The 16,874-nt window shown below is 44.9% G+C and overlaps 1 protein-coding gene across 1 annotated transcript; it reads right to left on the bottom strand.

The window, feature by feature from the left end:
- Positions 1-5,971: 5,971 nt before the first annotated feature.
- Positions 5,972-6,898, bottom strand: LOC146813059 (olfactory receptor 5V1-like). Its single transcript, XM_085614693.1, has one exon. The coding sequence runs from the start codon at positions 6,896-6,898 to the stop codon at positions 5,972-5,974; it is 927 nt and encodes a 308-aa protein (XP_085470819.1).
- Positions 6,899-16,874: the final 9,976 nt, after the last annotated feature.

The raw sequence follows: 16,874 nt of genomic DNA, 5'->3' as shown, positions 1-16,874 counted from the left end.
TTCTGAAGGTAGGAACCTCAGGACATAGGGGGCTGGCCATTGGGGGATCATGATCCCAAGAGCCATTAATGGTCTGGGAGAGGAGCTGTGTGGCTCTCCTCCCATTTCAGAATGTGGACTTTACCCAGGGAGATGTGGTCCCTGGGGCTAAAAATGGCCCCTTTCACTAAATAGGCTTGGCCCTGGGGAGGTGATGGGCCCCGGATGCCCCAATGGGCCTAGGAGGGCGGTCCACATGGGTCCCCTGTATGTATGGGTTTAGTCCTGGGAAGCGATGGTCCCTTGGGCCATAAACGACTTTCAGAGGAGGCCAAAAAGCCCCCCTTCCACCTCAAATCAAATTGGCATGCCACAGGGATGTGACTGTCCTCGAGGACAAAATCAGCAGCAGCAATGGGGAGCCATGAGTGTACCTATCCCAAACTTAATTACTAGTAATTGACCTGGGACCCTGCCCACCCGGGTACCGAGGTTTAACCAAGTGCATGAGACTGCACTTGAAATTTTAAACAAAATTTGCAGGGATTTGTGGATCCTCTGTGATTTTTGCAGCAAGCATTTTTTTCAAAAAGGTTTTCTGGCCCTTGTTGGGCATTCCAACTCTGCCCCCTTCTCTTTTTTTTACTTTTTGTTTGAGACTCGGCTGAGTCTGTGTCCCAAAATCATTACCAACACTTCCTGAGTCCTTAGATATACAATTTTTTTTAACTCGAACACTAATCTAGGGATTTACACCACATTACAAAAAGGCTCTTTCTGGGCCAAGATCTAGCTTTCTGTCAAATTTGGTGTAATTCCATGCAGTGGTTCGGGCTGTAGTCGTGTTCTAATTTGCAATGAGAAATTGAATGAGGAAAACGTGTTTTGGGATGCCCCTTTTCTTGACCCCCACTTGAAAAATGTGCTATATTTTATATAGCCCAGTTGCGGTAACATTTCTATTTGATATACATTGCTCTTTTATTGCCTGATTTTGTGGTGATCTGTCAAGTGCGAGCTGAGAAAAAAGTGGAGGGAGCCCAAAACTTGTTTTCCCCATTCATTTTCCCATAGAAACCGTAGACACAGCTACAACCTAAACCGCTGAACGGATTTACACCAAATTTGGAAAAAATCTAGATCTAGGTCCAAAAAGAGTTACGTCGTTTTTGAGCAATTAGTGCTCAAATACTTTGCATTTCTAGGGACGTGGAGGCTCCGCGTTTTCTGACACATATCAAACTGAGATCTGATTGGCTGCCACCACCTAAACGAGGAAGTGTTGGCAGCAATCATAGGACTTGGGGCTCTCCTTTACAAAGTCTGCCTGTTAGAGATGCTCTCCTCATGGAACAGGACATAACGGTGGAGAAAGACCTAAGGACTATAGGGAAATTCCTGCTAGATAAGGCATCTGGACAGGATGGCCTCACTTCCACTTTTTATAAAACAATAGCTGCGCAGTCATCCCCTATTCTGACCCATCTGCACAACTCATTTGGGGAGCAGGGCACCCTTAGTGACACAATAAACCAATCTAGCATTACGGTCATTCCTAAACCCGGGAAAGACCCTACCCTCCGCTCATCGTACAGGCCCATCTTACTTTTAAATGTGAATGACAAAATCTTCACCAACATACTCGCCACTTGCTTGGGCCCATACATGTCAGGTAGGATAGAAACGGACAAAGTCGACTTTAATCCCAGGAGAAAGTTCAATAACAATACAAAGCAGATTCTCCATCTTATTGATAAAATGAGTCGCTCCTAAATCCCTGCTTTGTTACTTTTGGTCGATGCTGAAAAAGCATTTGACTGAGTGCATTGGCTCTTTTTTCAGTTGGTCCTTGCAAGGGAAGGACTAGACACACGCTTCCTCAAGTAGATCTGGCCCGGCTACTCTGGTCTCACTGCTTCAGTGTGGGTCAAAGGTTTGCTGTCCAAGCCCTTCCCCATAACAAGAGTGACACAACAGGGATGCCCTCTGTCCCCACTTTAATTTGCCCTCCACATGTAGCACCTTGCAGATCCGATCTGTGTACACCCCCAAATCAAGGGTATTACTAAGGGAAACCAAGTTCTCAAACCGACCCTATAGGCACATGACATCCTAGTGGCCATCACCAAACCCTGACGTTCCTTGCCCCTGCTGCTGCAGGAACTAGAGATGTTTGGTAGGGTATTTAGACTTTAAGATTAACATACTGTAGTCTGAGGCCCTCAGTCTCCCCACACTCTTGAGCAAGAGAACCCAGCTAGAGAGTCTTTTCTGCTTTTCCTGGGCCACTCAGGAGTCGAATACCTGGGTCTCAAACTTTATTCTACTATAGAAAAAACTGCAGAACACCACTATGTATCCCTGCTGGCTAATGCCTCCCCTGATGGCAAACCTGCACGTCTCACTCGGAGACATGCCTACCTGTCTGTCATGGAGGTTGGCTTGGGTATTACCCACTTGTGTGCTACTGTCAGGTGGTGCAACTGAGATATATGGTGGAATGGCATAGCCCAGGACAGAGAAGCATTGGTGTCTTATAGACCAAGCAATCACTGGTATACATATATGGAAAACACCCTGGCTAGCCAAAAACCACCATCCTGGCGGGTGTACATCTCCTCAGTTGTAAAGCCGACTCCTTACAAATAAATTGTCCTGGGGTGCCCAGGACCAGGCTCTGTTGCCAACTCCCCACTGCACATGGCCAAGTCCAGTGTGCGGTGTTGGGTTGGCTGCGTTTGGGGGAGTTGGCACAGGGCTGGGTTGCAGGTAAGGCCTTGTGGCCAACCCCGCACTGCACACAGCTAAAGGCTGTGTGCACTGTGGGGCTGGCTGCACGCGAGGGTCTGCCCTGTTGTTGGCCACAGGTGTTTGAATCAAAGTATGGTAATTAAATATTACATTATGTTGAAAAACTAGAAATTCACTGCATAAAAAGGTAAAAGTAACGTTATAAATGGGTGAAATGTTCAGTAACAACATAACATTTGAAACTCTAAAAACCACTGAAATTGACAAGTTATAGTTTCAGGTACCTCAAGTAACTATAATTCATGCCTGTTGGACTTGGCCCTTCTGGCAGGTTCACCCCTGAACTTTTTTGCTTTTATTGGTGACTTGGTGATAGTACTTTTTGGTTTCTGCGCACTTTCCCTGTGTCCCAGGGTAAAGTGCGTGCGCACTCTGAGTGCATGTGGTGAGATAGGCCTGCCCTCCCATAGGAATGCATGGGGAATGTATGTGTCCCTAGTAGTTCCTGATGCGTGGGGTGTGCAGGCCCGAGTTTGGTATGTGCGGACTCGTGTGATTGAATGCTGCGCGATGATGTGTGCGGCGTGCATTTACCTAGTGTGGAAGTGCCACTTCTAGAAGTGGGCACTTCTGTGTGCAGTGTGTCTGGCGTGTGATTGGCTGGAGCTGGCTGGTGAGCCTGGCTCCAGGAGTCTGGTTGGGTCTGCCCCAGTGGTGAGTGTGAGATTAGCATGCTGATGGCTGGGGAGGAGTGCACCTTGGACCTGAATAGGGCAGGGCTTTCCCCACACAATGCTGGCTCCGCCCCCTGTGGTGCGACTGACGACCCTAGCCCTGCCAGTGAATAGAGTGAGGAACCTTGCCGCTTGTTTTTGCCCCTTAATACTTTAAAACCGAAGGCAGGAGCCCACCCCGCGCTTCGGAGAAAGCCGGTATCGAGTTAACCGCTGGCAGCCTGCTGACGTCACCTTCCTGCCGCGCTGGGATTGGTCCAGCGGCAGGGAGTGTCACCCACGTGACCGGAGGCTCAACCGCGAGAGCCCCGAGCAGCGCGTCGGAAACCCATCGAGTGAAGACCCAGGCGGGAGCCTACCCCGCGCTGGGCCGGACCGGAAGAGAAGAGCCCCGTGTCACCTGCTGTGCCCGACCCGACGGAGTCCGGAGGTGAGTGGGGGCCGCAGGAGGGCGATCCTGGTCTGTGAGCCCCGTGAGGCTCCAAGTGCTATACGGAGTTGCTCAGAGCGCCCAGAGTGCTCCAATGAACGGGGGCAGTATTTGCTCAGTGCGCTCGGAGCGCTCCAACGTCGGGGGCATTTCTTTTGCACCCAGAGCGGCCCCGGAAGGCAGCGGGCCGCTCCCACGACCGGGGGCATTTTGATAGAGCCTGTGAGGCTCCAACACGTGGGCACATTGTTTGCCAGAGCCTGCGAGGCTCACGAGTCCCCCGCGTGGGACTCCAATGGTTGGGGGCAGTATTTCCGAGTCCAGAGGGACTCCAACGATGGCGCATTGGTTGCTTAGAGCCCACGAGGCTCCCACCACGTTTTAGGGGCACACTTGTTTATTGAGCCTGTGAGGCTCTAACGGGGGCATTTCTTTATCGTTCAGAGCCCAGAGGGGCTCAGGGGACAGTCCGTGGACAGAGCCTGCCAGGCTCCAGCGTTGGCCCCATCATTGTCCGACAGCTGCCCAGCACTTAGTGGGCAGCTGCTACGTTTAGGTTGTGCACCCTGGTTTGCGCAGCCTGCGCAGGCGCACCCTGACTCTGTTGGACACAGGGCGTCCTTGCCCCTTCACGGCCAGTTGGCCTAGGGACTGCCACAGGTTGTGGCTAATGTGAGTTTGGCGCTATTCTTCCTAACCTGCACCTCTGAATGTGTTTATGCGTCATGTGCCTTGTTCTACACCTCTGAATGTGATGCATCATGTGTAATGTGCGTTTACCCCTATAGGTATTGTGATACTTAGGTGGTTGTTTTCTCTCGAGTACAGGTGGTGCTAGTGAGGTCCTGATTCCCTGCGCAATATTTTCCTAAGGTGGTTAGGGTTGCGTAGGTGGTACTTACCTGATACCAGTAATTACTGGTTGTGTGCTACATTTGCTATTTTGTACTACAGTATTATTCCTATGTTCTAAGTGCTAGTTTCTACAAAGTGCTAATTCCTGACAGTGGTCCAGGTGGCCCTGTCCCCTGTACATATAATCCCTTGTAAATTCTGCCCATGCCTGTTGGCACATTGTAAAGTGTGTGTTCTTATCTAATGTGTTTTTGGTATAATACAAAGGTTATTTTTATATAATACCTTGTGTGGAGTTTCTTTTGTGGTGGGCCTTGGGTGTTGTTGCTGGGTGCGCGCGCAAACGCTTTACACATCGCCTCAGGGATAAGCCTGACTGCTCGTGCCAAGCTACCAAGGGGGTGAGCAGGGGTTATCTTTGGCGTGTAACTTCCTTGCCCTGACTAGAGTGGTGGTTTCTGCCTGGCTTTGGCGCAAGCCCTAGCCAACCAGAAATCCCATTTCTAACAATGCCATAAAGTAATTATAACTCGCACCCTCCCCATGCATTGAATTACCTGACATAGTTCACCACTCATGACATCTTCTTTGACATTATAGATAATATCACCATGCATTGCTAATATTTTCTTTAAAATCATGATAATCCTAGTGCATATTTTCTACAGTAGGTTAAGATGTATTAAACCCACACTAATAACACTTTCTGTTGAATCTGTACTGCCTTTGGGGTAGGATCCTCTTATTCTCTGACAGTCATCTACCAGGTCTGTTGTCTTCCACAAGCTTAACTTCCAAATGTGTTTAGGCCAGTGAGAGTCGTGTGAAATGTCTGCCAGTACTCCAGTTTTCCTCAAAGGTCTGCCTATCTCCGAAACCCAGGACTACCGGAATCTATCAGCAAATTATCTAACTGGGGCAAGGGTACACAACAGCTCAACCAGTCATAGAGCCAATAGTTTCTCTTCTTGCATCACTGCCTATATTGTCCTTGCCTATACCTACTCTGAGCTACATTCAAAAGGGTAAACCCTAGAACCTCTCTGATTTCTAAAATCATGATATCAATTTGGGAATACAATTGAAAAGGTCGAAACTGAATTAGAAACGTCAAGGTTAGAATCTACCAAATTCTGGGATAAACTCCCAGTTCTAAATGAAATGTTTTTCTGCAATGTATGCTTTGAAAGATAAAAAAAACGTTATTTTTGCTTCATAAATGCTATTTTGTATTCTTTGTCTTCCTCAGGGTGTTTTTAAACTCTGTGTTTTTCAGGCTGTATATAATGGGATTGCATAGTGGAGTTAGGGCAACATATAACAAAGACAATATTTTGTTGTATTTCACTGAGGCCGTTGATGCTGGTCTCATGTACGTAGAACAGATAACTCCATAAAATAATATAACCACAGTGAGGTGGGAGGCACAGGTGGAAAAGGACTTGCACCTCCTCCCTGTAGACCGGATTTTCAGGATTGTTGAGATGATGTTGATATAAGATGCGATAGTTAATGCAAAAGGTGCAACTGCAACTAGAGTACCCATCACGTAGATTGCTACCTCAACAGCACAAGTGCTGCTACAAGAAAGATTCATTACAGCAGCCACATCACAAAAGAAATGGTTGATTGTGAGAGGTCCACAGAATGAGAGCCTAGATGTTAATACAACATGTGGTATAGGGTCCATAAAACTAACTACCCAACATCCAGCAGCCATCTTCATGCAAACTGCATTATTCATGGTGGTCACATACCGTAAAGGATTGCAAATGGCCACATATCGATCATAAGCCATGGCTGTAAGAAGAAAAAATTCTGTAGACACCAAGGAAATGAAAAAAAACATCTGCAGCAAGCATGCATTTAGAGAAATGTGTGTTCCCGCCAGAAAGAAATGAGCGAGCATGTTTGGAAAAATCATTGTTGTGTAACTGATGTCCAGAAAGGCTAGGTTTGTGAGGAAAAAATACATTGGTGTGTGCAATTGTGTGTTTGAATAGACAATCACCATGATAAGAAGGTTCCCCACCAGTACGAAGATGTAAAGCAGTAAAAACACACAAAAAAGTGGAACTAGAAGATGAGGAAAAATATAAAAAAACACAATGATGAACTCAGATGCTAATGTTTGATATTCTACTTCCATTTGTCCTCGAACGCAGTTTTTCAGTGCTGAGATATTAAGGAAATCTGCAATTAAAGAAAAGTAAACAACAGCTTAGAGAGGGAGACGGGTTGGAGAATAAAAGAACAAATAATCAAGCTTATAAATATATGTACACAATATGTAATATTAAGAAGTATTACAGTATTAGGAGTATTAATAAAGGTGTATGGCAAAGGGAAAACAAAAATAGCAAAGAAGCAATTAAAATGGTATGGGAAAGTAGTAAAGTTTTTGATGTTTCAACCTCTGTCTGTCTTTAATCCTTTAGAAAGACCAACAGAGGTCAAAATACATGTGGTCCAAGGAAGACTTTGGGGCCCATTCACAGAACTAATCTGATACAAAATCCTAAACGTGCTTCTTTTGGTAATCACGGAAGGCACTTACGATTTTTGGTATTCACAGAATGCACTTACGACTCCTAACTTTATATTCGCACTCGTGGCGGAATTACCACACCCGGACCGTACTCTACGCACCCAGACTGTACTCTCTGCACCCGGACCGTACTCTCCGGCTAGGGCCATACTCTCCAGCTTGAGCAGTAATCTCGGGCTGGGGCTGGATAAAGTGTAATCAATGGGCCGGATTGAAATTTTTAGAAAAGGGAGCATTAGGAATGTGTGATAAATGGTAGAGGAGGTCAAGAAAAACAGTTTGGGCAGGGAAAAGGGTACGGACAGACACTATATCATAACCCAGAAAGGTTTTCTCCTTTGCGTCATGGTAAATGCAGTGAACAATTTGCGCTCCCCTCATTGTTGACTGCGGTGTCAACACTACATTCAATACTAAGGGGAGAGCAAATTGCACCATGATACAAGGGAGCAAGCTTCTCTAGCCGTACCCTTTTCCCTGTTTTTCATGACCTCCTCTACCATTTACCACACATTCTTAATGTTTCTTTTTGTAAAAATTGCAATCCAGACCATTGATTACACTTTATCTGGCCCCAGCTGGAGATTACGTCTCCAGCCTGAGAGTATGGCTCTAGCCGGACGGTACATCCAAATTTTCCCCCATCTCCAAGGAAATAAGGAAGCTGCACTGGCTCCCAGTAAGGAGTCGAGTGCACTTCAAATCACTTTGTATGGTCTTCAAAGCTTTGCAGGGCAAAGGCCCAGACTACCTGAACAAGCTGTTCCAGTGGTACATTCCAAAAAGAGCCCTCCACTTGCTAGGGGCTAAGCTGGTTTCTGTACCGTTCAGGAGAAAAGCTTTAGGAGGGGGCAGAAGCTTTGCGGTGTGCGCGGCGAAAGCCTGGAATGACCTTCCGTTTTATCTAAGAAACTCCACTGACCTGTTAGATTTTAGGAAGGCTTTGAAGACCTGGCGTTATGCTGAATAAGCTTAGTTCCGCCTTGCTCCCTCAGGCTAGATATGTTAGCTCCAGGACACCTTTGGGTAATCGCCGCGCTTTATAAAAGTTATTAACATAATATAACATACAGTCTGGGTGCGGAGAGTACGGTCCGAGGGCAAAGAGTATGGTACGGGTGCAGAAATTCCAGCCCGAGTGCGAACGTAAAGTTATGAGTCGTAAGTGCATTCTGTGAATACCAAAAATCGTAAGTGCCTTCTGTGAATACCAAAAGTAGTAAGTTTAGGACTTTGTCTCAGATTGGTTCTGTGAATCGACCCCCTTTGTATCTTTGTGAAACATAATATTTTCAAGCTCCTTCAGTTTTGGGACCAATGGGATTTATGGCTCGAGCGGTGACTAAACAAATCTGCAGCAGTACTGGTCTCAGTCAGGTGGCCATATCCAGTCAGAAGGACCAAAATGTTGTTTACAGCAACACAGGCTAGGCGTCGTCTCTCTTTTCATGACTGACTAAAAATATTTTGACTCTATATATCAAATAAGGTAACATTAGGGATCCTAATTGTCCTGATGAATGCCAGGACCTCTATAGGCCTTATAGGAGAGCAGAAACATGCTTGCATAAATCTCGGGATCTGCATTGCACATTTCTGCTGGCACTTTTATTTTTAATTATTTTATAAGGTGTAAGCAATACATTCAATAAAAGTCACATATTTTTAGTTTCATTGTCTTTGGTTTCCAAGAATATTGCTTGACAGTCCAACACACTCACCCATTCTTCCAATTAAAGATATCTGGACAGAGCCCACTGTATGCATCTCCATGGTGTAGAATGGTCCAAGGATGAAGCATGTCAACTCTGTGAGTGAACGCCTTCATCTTTGTTAAGGAAGGAATCATTCAGTGTCTTTTATCTGCAAGCCTTTAGTTTCATAGAGGAAGAGACTAAGGCCCTGATTACATGTTTGGAGGTATGGCAACGGGCCGCCAAGCCAGCACCCCGCTGACTCACTGACAAATCCATAGTGAGACCAACTGCAAGTTAGGGACTGGAATCCAGGTAGGGCAGTCCTGTTTTGATGTTCCCATTGTGGTGCCAATCTAAGGCTCATATGTGGGTCTTAGCAAGGCATCACCTTGGGTCTGCCAAAGCATGTACCTGCATGACATGGAGTGTGAAGTCAATGCTGTGCAGGAACAGGGGGTGCATGCAGACAGGGGGGCACAACATGTGCCTCCATGCATCCATCCCCTGGCCCAGAGGCAACAGGGCGCCCTATGTCCACACTTTTCATGACTGGCTCACCTCCATGAAAACTGTGATAGTTAGGAAGCTCATAATATGCTTGCTGGTGCTGCAGCAGCACCATCAGCATATTGTGGGCCTCAGTGCACTGCAAGATCACACCAGGGATCACAGATGGTGGCAGCAGTCCCATGGTGGTCCAACAATCCAACTCAGAATACTGCGGTCAGCTCACCACCCTTTGTTTGGCAGTAAACTGCCAAAATCATAATTAGACTCTAAGTAGCTAGGTATGTCAATGGGTAAAATGTTTGGGATGGTGTACTCTGACATGATCTATTAGGTTTGTACCTCACCTCTCCCTTTCCTTGTACATAAGGACTGAAAAGACAACACCACAGATGTAGGGGTGCCTGCCTTTATTGCAACCTGTAACATACAAGCGGCACCACCAACACTCCCAACTTTCTTCATTCAACTGATATCAGACTACTCCATGACTATAATTCCTGCCCAATGTCAAGCTCCAGCCAAAGACGTAGATCTGCTGAGAGTTCCAGGTATCCCTGACTCTCTGTGGAGGAATTATTTAATTGAATAGCTGACCAGAGAAAAAAGGAGAGAATAGCAAAGGAAGAAATAAATCACACAAGTGGTTGCAATTGCAAGTTTGTGTCAGCAAAACACAGGGTGAATTAAAGTCTACTTGAGGATTTGCCCATTTCCCTACTGTAACAGAGGGAATGGAGCAAGGCTAAATCAGTACGAGAAAGAGATTAGTAAGCAGTTACTATGGATAAATGACATAATATCGCTGCTAACAATATCAATTCACAAAAATATCTGAAAATAAAAATCTTTCACAAAAATATTTCCTTCCTATACTTAACTAATAAAAACACAATATTGAAAAACAATAAATCACGGTTGATAATATTTATTTTCACTGATACTGATAACAAACATATCAGAAACAAAAATATTGTAACCTCTATATAAACATATACATAGTCATACATATTACAACATGCACTATAAAAACTTTATTAATATCACCAGAAATAAATAGCTTGATTCCAATTTTAGATTCCCAAAATAAACATAAATTCCCCCAAAATATACACTTCAATACATCAAAATATTGATAAAAATATATTCACACGCAGACTTGCAAACATTATACATAATGAATTAAAAATACATACAAAAACACTACATTCAAATTAAAAGAAAAATATTGAAGGTAAATGTAACAACTTACTATTCCAAAAACTATAAAAGTTGCAAAACGATGATACTCTGAAAGATGTTCCAAACACAACCTGAAAGCACAAGTGGAAAAATATATACAGCTTTTTTCCAAAGTAAAACATGTATTATACTGACTTATAAATCAATTAATTTTAAACTGACCCACATTGCAACAACCCTAATGTAAAACATAAAAATAAACGCTGCAATTTCCAAAAAGAACACATACGTAAGTATAAAATTGGCGACAAGTACCACAATTTTATATGTCAGTAATAAATGCATTATACATTTTCGAACAATATTATCTTTGTATTGTTACACTATTTTCAGACATAATGACAGAAAGAAAAAGATTTATCAAATTACAGAAAGGGAAACAATTACTTTCTCAAATGGGCTACACTTAAAACCAGAAAAGTACAAGCATAGGACCGATCAATTAGAAATGTACCAAAAAATGACACTAATCCTTGCCATGGAAGGGCCACTACAAAATATGTTGTTGTTATAAATGTAAGGGACACAACCACCCTCCAAATGTCACCAAAATAGAAGTAAGACATATACTACAAGATCTAGGTGAGGCAGACACTAGTTCTCAACAGCCAACAACTAAAAAACTAAAAGATGTAGGGCCTGAATCATAAAGGTAAACTAGAACGTTTGGTCTCAACTCTGATCAAACTTCTAAGTTTACAACTTTGGCAATTCACAAAGGACATTTACAAGTAGTATCTTTAGGTGCGCACTCAGGCCGTATACCTGCCTTGTGTGCCGACGTTAATATACTACTTGTAAATGCCCTATGTTAATTGCATAAGACATAAACTTAGATGTTTGGTCTAAGTTTAGACTTTGGGCCTGATTACAAGGTCGGGCGGAAAGCGTCCTCCTGACATTCGGATTCTCCTCGACCTTGTCGGAACCCTTCTGACCGACTCGGTCTGTTCACAATTCGGCCAACCGATTATGATGTTCGCAGTCGGATTGTAAACCGCACAGTCATTCCGAATTGGTTTCAAACTGCTATCGGAGAATTTGTGTCAGCTGGAATGACATTGTTTCAGACCGAGCGACTACGAGGCTATTTTCCAACAGCCACAATGCAGTGCCTGCCACAGGGTGAAGGGATTCCCCCAAAGTCCCTTTTTTCTATGTGAGCTTGTGTTCCAGCCAGTTTCTGGAGTGCACACAAGCTCCCATAGAGAATAGTAAGTCTCCACCCGAGAACGATGCGTTTGCATTGTAATCTCATTGGTCGGAACCACCAACCACAAGTCGGTCGGAAACGATTCAGAGACAGTATCGGTTGGAAGAGTTTCCGACTGACACTGTAATTAGACCCTAAAGGTCTACATTTAGCTATGTGAATTGGGCCCATACTCCTTAACCCCTTCGCTGCTAGGCCTTTTCCCCTCCTGTGCTAAGCCTTTTTTGGGCTATTTGGGGTAGTGCGCGCTTAGGCCCCTGTAACTTTTTGACCACATTAGGTATCCATGCCAAATTTGCGTCCTTTTCTTCCAACATCTTGGGGATTCTAAAGGTACCCAGGGTTTGTGGATTCTCCTAGAGGGTTCCCAGAAATTAGTCAAAATACAGCAACATTTAGTTTTTTTTGTGAAAAATGGGAAAAACGGGCTGCAAATGAAAGCTTCTGGGTTTTTCTCTGCAAATGGTATCAAAAAAGGGTTTGTGGGGCTGAAATCACCATTTCTCCAGCTTTTAGGGAATGACAGAATTTTGTTAGAAAACCAACATTTTTTACACAGTTTTGGCATTTTTCTGGGACATACCCTATTTTTGCTATTTTTTGTGCTTTCAACCTCCTTCCAGTTAATGGTAGAAATGGGTACAAAAACAATAATGGATCCTGGAAAGCTATACATTTTTGAAAAGTAGACAAAATTCTGAATTCAGCAAGGGGTCATTTGTGTAGATCCATCAAGGTTTCTTTATAGAAACTTACAGGTAAATATGGGATAAATTATAAATTTGTTGAAAAAAGCAGCATTTTGAGTCAACGTTTTCACCTGTAACTTCTTCGAATTATGACATCTCTTTGAAAGCAATGTACCGTTACATCCGGTGGACCTTCCTGGTTGTGGGGACATATAGGACTTGTAGGTTCACCAAGAGCCCAACGAACCCAGAGTAGAAAACTGAGCAGCATTTTGTAATGTTTTTTTTTTTGTTCCGGGTATATAGCAATTATTGTGGGAAAATGTATACATGGAAAAATCGGTATGAAAGACACCTATGTATTTCTGAAATGGGAACAAATTACAGAGTTTAGAAACAGTGCATATTTGCACATTTTCGAAATTGGGAATACTCATATTTGCATGACAATTATTGGTCATTTTTCAAAATGACTTTTTTTTTACACAATGTCTTTTATTTGGAAGGGAGAAATGCATCAAAAATCAATAGGTAATAACAGTTGCTTTACAAATCTGAACTACCCTAAGTCTCCCGATAAAAATGGTACCCCACTTGTGTGGGTAGGCATAGTGCCCACGACACGAAGTGGCTCAAAACCTAAGGTGAACGCACCACATTTTCACACTGAAAATTTACACTTTATTTGCGAAGAGTCTAGCTGTAGTTTTTGAACCCTAGCCCTGCCGGCACCTAGGGAAACCTAGCAAACCTATACATTTTTGAAAACTAGACACCCAGGGGAATCCAGTATGGGATGACTTGACTGCCTCCCACCATGGTCTGTTACCCAGAATCCCTTGCAAACGTAAAAAATTGCCAAAAAAAACACATTTTCCCCACATTTCTGTGATGGAAAGTTCTGGAATCTGCGTGGATACACAAATTTCTACCCACCCCGCATTTCCCAAAGTCCTACGAGAAAAATGGTACCTCACTTGTGCGGGTCGGCCTAGTGCCCGCGACAGGAAACGGTGCAAAACGCAACGTGGTTTTGCAGTGAAAAATGACCCTTTTTTTGGCAAAGTGACTAGCTGTAGATTTTGAACCCTAGCCCTGCCGGCACCTAGGGAAACCTAGCAAACCTATACATTTTTGAAAACTAGACACCCAGGGGAATCCAGGATGGGGTGACTTGACTGCCTCCCACCATGGTCTGTTACCCAGAATCCCTTGCAAACGTAAAAAATTGACAAAAAAAACACATTTTCCCCACATTTCTGTGATGGAAAGTTCTGGAATCTGCGTGGATCCACAATTTTCCACCCACCCCGCGTTCCACAAAGTCCAACAAGAAAAATGGTACCTCATTTGTGCGGGTCGGCCTAGTGCCCGCGACAGGAAACGGCGCAAGACGCAACGTGGTTTTGCAGTGAAAAATGACCCTTTTTTTGGCAAAGTGACTAGCTGTAGATTTTGAACCCTAGCCCTGCCGGCACCTAGGGAAACCTAGCAAAGCTATACATTTTTGAAAACTAGACACCCAGGGGAATCCAGGATGGGGTGACTTGACTGCCTCCCACTATGGTCTGTTACCCAGAATCCCTTGCAAACGTAAAAAACTGACAAAAAAAACACATTTTCCCCACATTTCTGTGATGGAAAGTTCTGGAATCTGCGTGGATACACAAATTTCCACCCACCCCGCATTTCCCAAAGTCCTACGAGAAAAATGGTACCTCACTTGTGCGGGTCGGCCTAGTGCCCGCAACAGGAATCGGCGCAAAACGCAACGTGGTTTTGCAGTGAAAAATGACCCTTTTTTTGGCAAAGTGACTAGCTGTAGATTTTGAACCCTAGCCCTGCCGGCACCTAGGGAAACCTAGCAAACCTATAAATTTTTGAAAACTAGACACCCAGGGGAATCCATGATGGGGTGACTTGACTGCCTCCCACCATGGTCTGTTACCCAGAATCCCTTGCAAACGTAAAAAATTGACAACAAAAACACATTTTCCCCACATTTCTGTGATGGAAAGTTCTGGAATCTGCGTGGATCCACAAATTTCCACCCACCCTGCGTTCCCCAAAGTCCTACGAGAAAAATGGTACCTCACTTGTGCGGGTCGGCCTAGTGCCCGCGACAGGAAACGGTGCAAAACGCAACGTGGTTTTGCAGTGAAAAATGACCCTTTTTTTGGCAAAGTGACTAGCTGTAGATTTTGAACCCTAGCCCTGCCGGCACCTAGGGAAACCTAGCAAACCTATACATTTTTGAAAACTAGACACCCAGGGGAATCCAGGATGGGGTGACTTGACTGCCTCCCACCATGGTCTGTTACCCAGAATCCCTTGCAAACGTAAAAAATTGACAAAAAAAACACATTTTCCCCACATTTCTGTGATGGAAAGTTCTGGAATCTGCGTGGATCCACAATTTTCCACCCACCCCGCGTTCCACAAAGTCCTACAAGAAAAATGGTACCTCACTTGTGCGGGTCGGCCTAGTGCCCGCGACAGGAAACGGCGCAAAACGCAACGTGGTTTTGCAGTGAAAAATGACCCTTTTTTTGGCAAAGTGACTAGCTGTAGATTTTGAACCCTAGCCCTGCCGGCACCTAGGGAAACCTAGCAAACCTATACATTTTTGAAAACTAGACACCCAGGGGAATCCAGGATGGGGTGACTTGACTGCCTCCCACTATGGTCTGTTACCCAGAATCCCTTGCAAACGTAAAAAACTGACAAAAAAAACACATTTTCCCCACATTTCTGTGATGGAAAGTTCTGGAATCTGCGTGGATCCACAAATTGCCACCCACCCCGCGTTCCCCAAAGTCCTACGAGAAAAATGGTACCTCACTTGTGCGGGTCGGCCTAGTGCCCGCGACAGGAAACGGCGCAAAACGCAACGTGGTTTTGCAGTGAAAAATGACCCTTTTTTTGGCAAAGTGACTAGCTGTAGATTTTGAACCCTAGCCCTGCCGGCACCTAGGGAAACCTAGCAAACCTATACATTTTTGAAAACTAGACACCCAGGGGAATCCAGGATGGGGTGACTTGACTGCCTCCCACTATGGTCTGTTACCCAGAATCCCTTGCAAACGTAAAAAACTGACAAAAAAAACACATTTTCCCCACATTTCTGTGATGGAAAGTTCTGGAATCTGCGTGGATCCACAAATTGCCACCCACCCCGCGTTCCCCAAAGTCCTACGAGAAAAATGGTACCTCACTTGTGCGGGTCGGCCTAGTGCCCGCGACAGGAAACGGCACAAAACGCAACGTGGTTTTGCAGTGAAAAATGACCCTTTTTTTGGCAAAGTGACTAGCTGTAGATTTTGAACCGTAGCCCTGCCGGCACCAAGGGAAACCTAGCAAACCTATACATTTTTGAAAACTAGACACCCCGGGGAATCCAGGATGGGGTGACTTGACTGCCTCCCACCATGGTCTGTTACCCAGAATCCCTTGCAAACGTAAAAAATTGACAAAAAAAACACATTTTCCCCACATTTCTGTGATGGAAAGTTCTGGAATCTGCGTGGATCCACAAATTTTCACCCACCCCGCTTCCCCCAAAGTCCTACGAGAAAAATGGTACCTCACTTGTGCGTGTCGGCCTAGTGCCCGCGACAGGAAACGGCGCAAAACGCAACGTGGTCACACCTCAATTTTGCAGTGAAAAATGACCCTTTTTTGGCAAAGTGACTAGCTGTAGTTTTTGAACCCTAGCCATGCCGGCACCTATGTAGTGATGCGACATTTGGGATAGGCAATGTTGATGTCGCCTCACCACGTTTTGGGCCCTTGCCTGCCGCGGGTACTTGGGCCTCCCACACAAGTGAGGCACCATTTTTACCGGGAGACCTGGGGGAACGCTGGGTGGTGGTAAATGTGTGTCTGCCCGGTGATGCCACAACTTTCCCACCCCAAAATGTGTGAAAAAAGTGATTTTTTCAGCAAAAATTGAGGTTTGCAGGGGATTCTGGGTAAGGAAACGTTGGGGGATCCATGCAAGCCATACCTCCCTGGAAGCGGCCGGGTGTCTAGTTTTCAGAAATGCATGGGTTTGGTAGGTTTCCCTAGATGGCCGCTGAGCACCGGGTCAAAAACCAAAGTGACCCCCCTTGCAAAACCAGGTGGTTTTGCAATAGGCCATTTTGATGTCGCCTCACTACGTTTTGGGCCCTTGCCTGCCGCAGGTACTTGGGCCTCCCACACAAGCGAGGCACCATTTTTACCGGGAG

This window comes from Triturus cristatus, chromosome 7 (genome assembly GCF_964204655.1).
Source record: "Triturus cristatus chromosome 7, aTriCri1.1, whole genome shotgun sequence".
NCBI classification, from domain to species: Eukaryota; Metazoa; Chordata; class Amphibia; order Caudata; family Salamandridae; genus Triturus; species Triturus cristatus.
The sequence above is the reverse complement of the archived record's forward strand: the minus strand, read 5'-3'. Positions and strand labels throughout refer to the sequence as shown.

What these genes read in the sequence shown, in the direction of transcription:
- LOC146813059 (XM_085614693.1), bottom strand. Translation starts at nt 6,898, where the DNA reads ATGGAAGTAGAATATCAAACATTAGCATCTGAGTTCATCATTGTGTTT.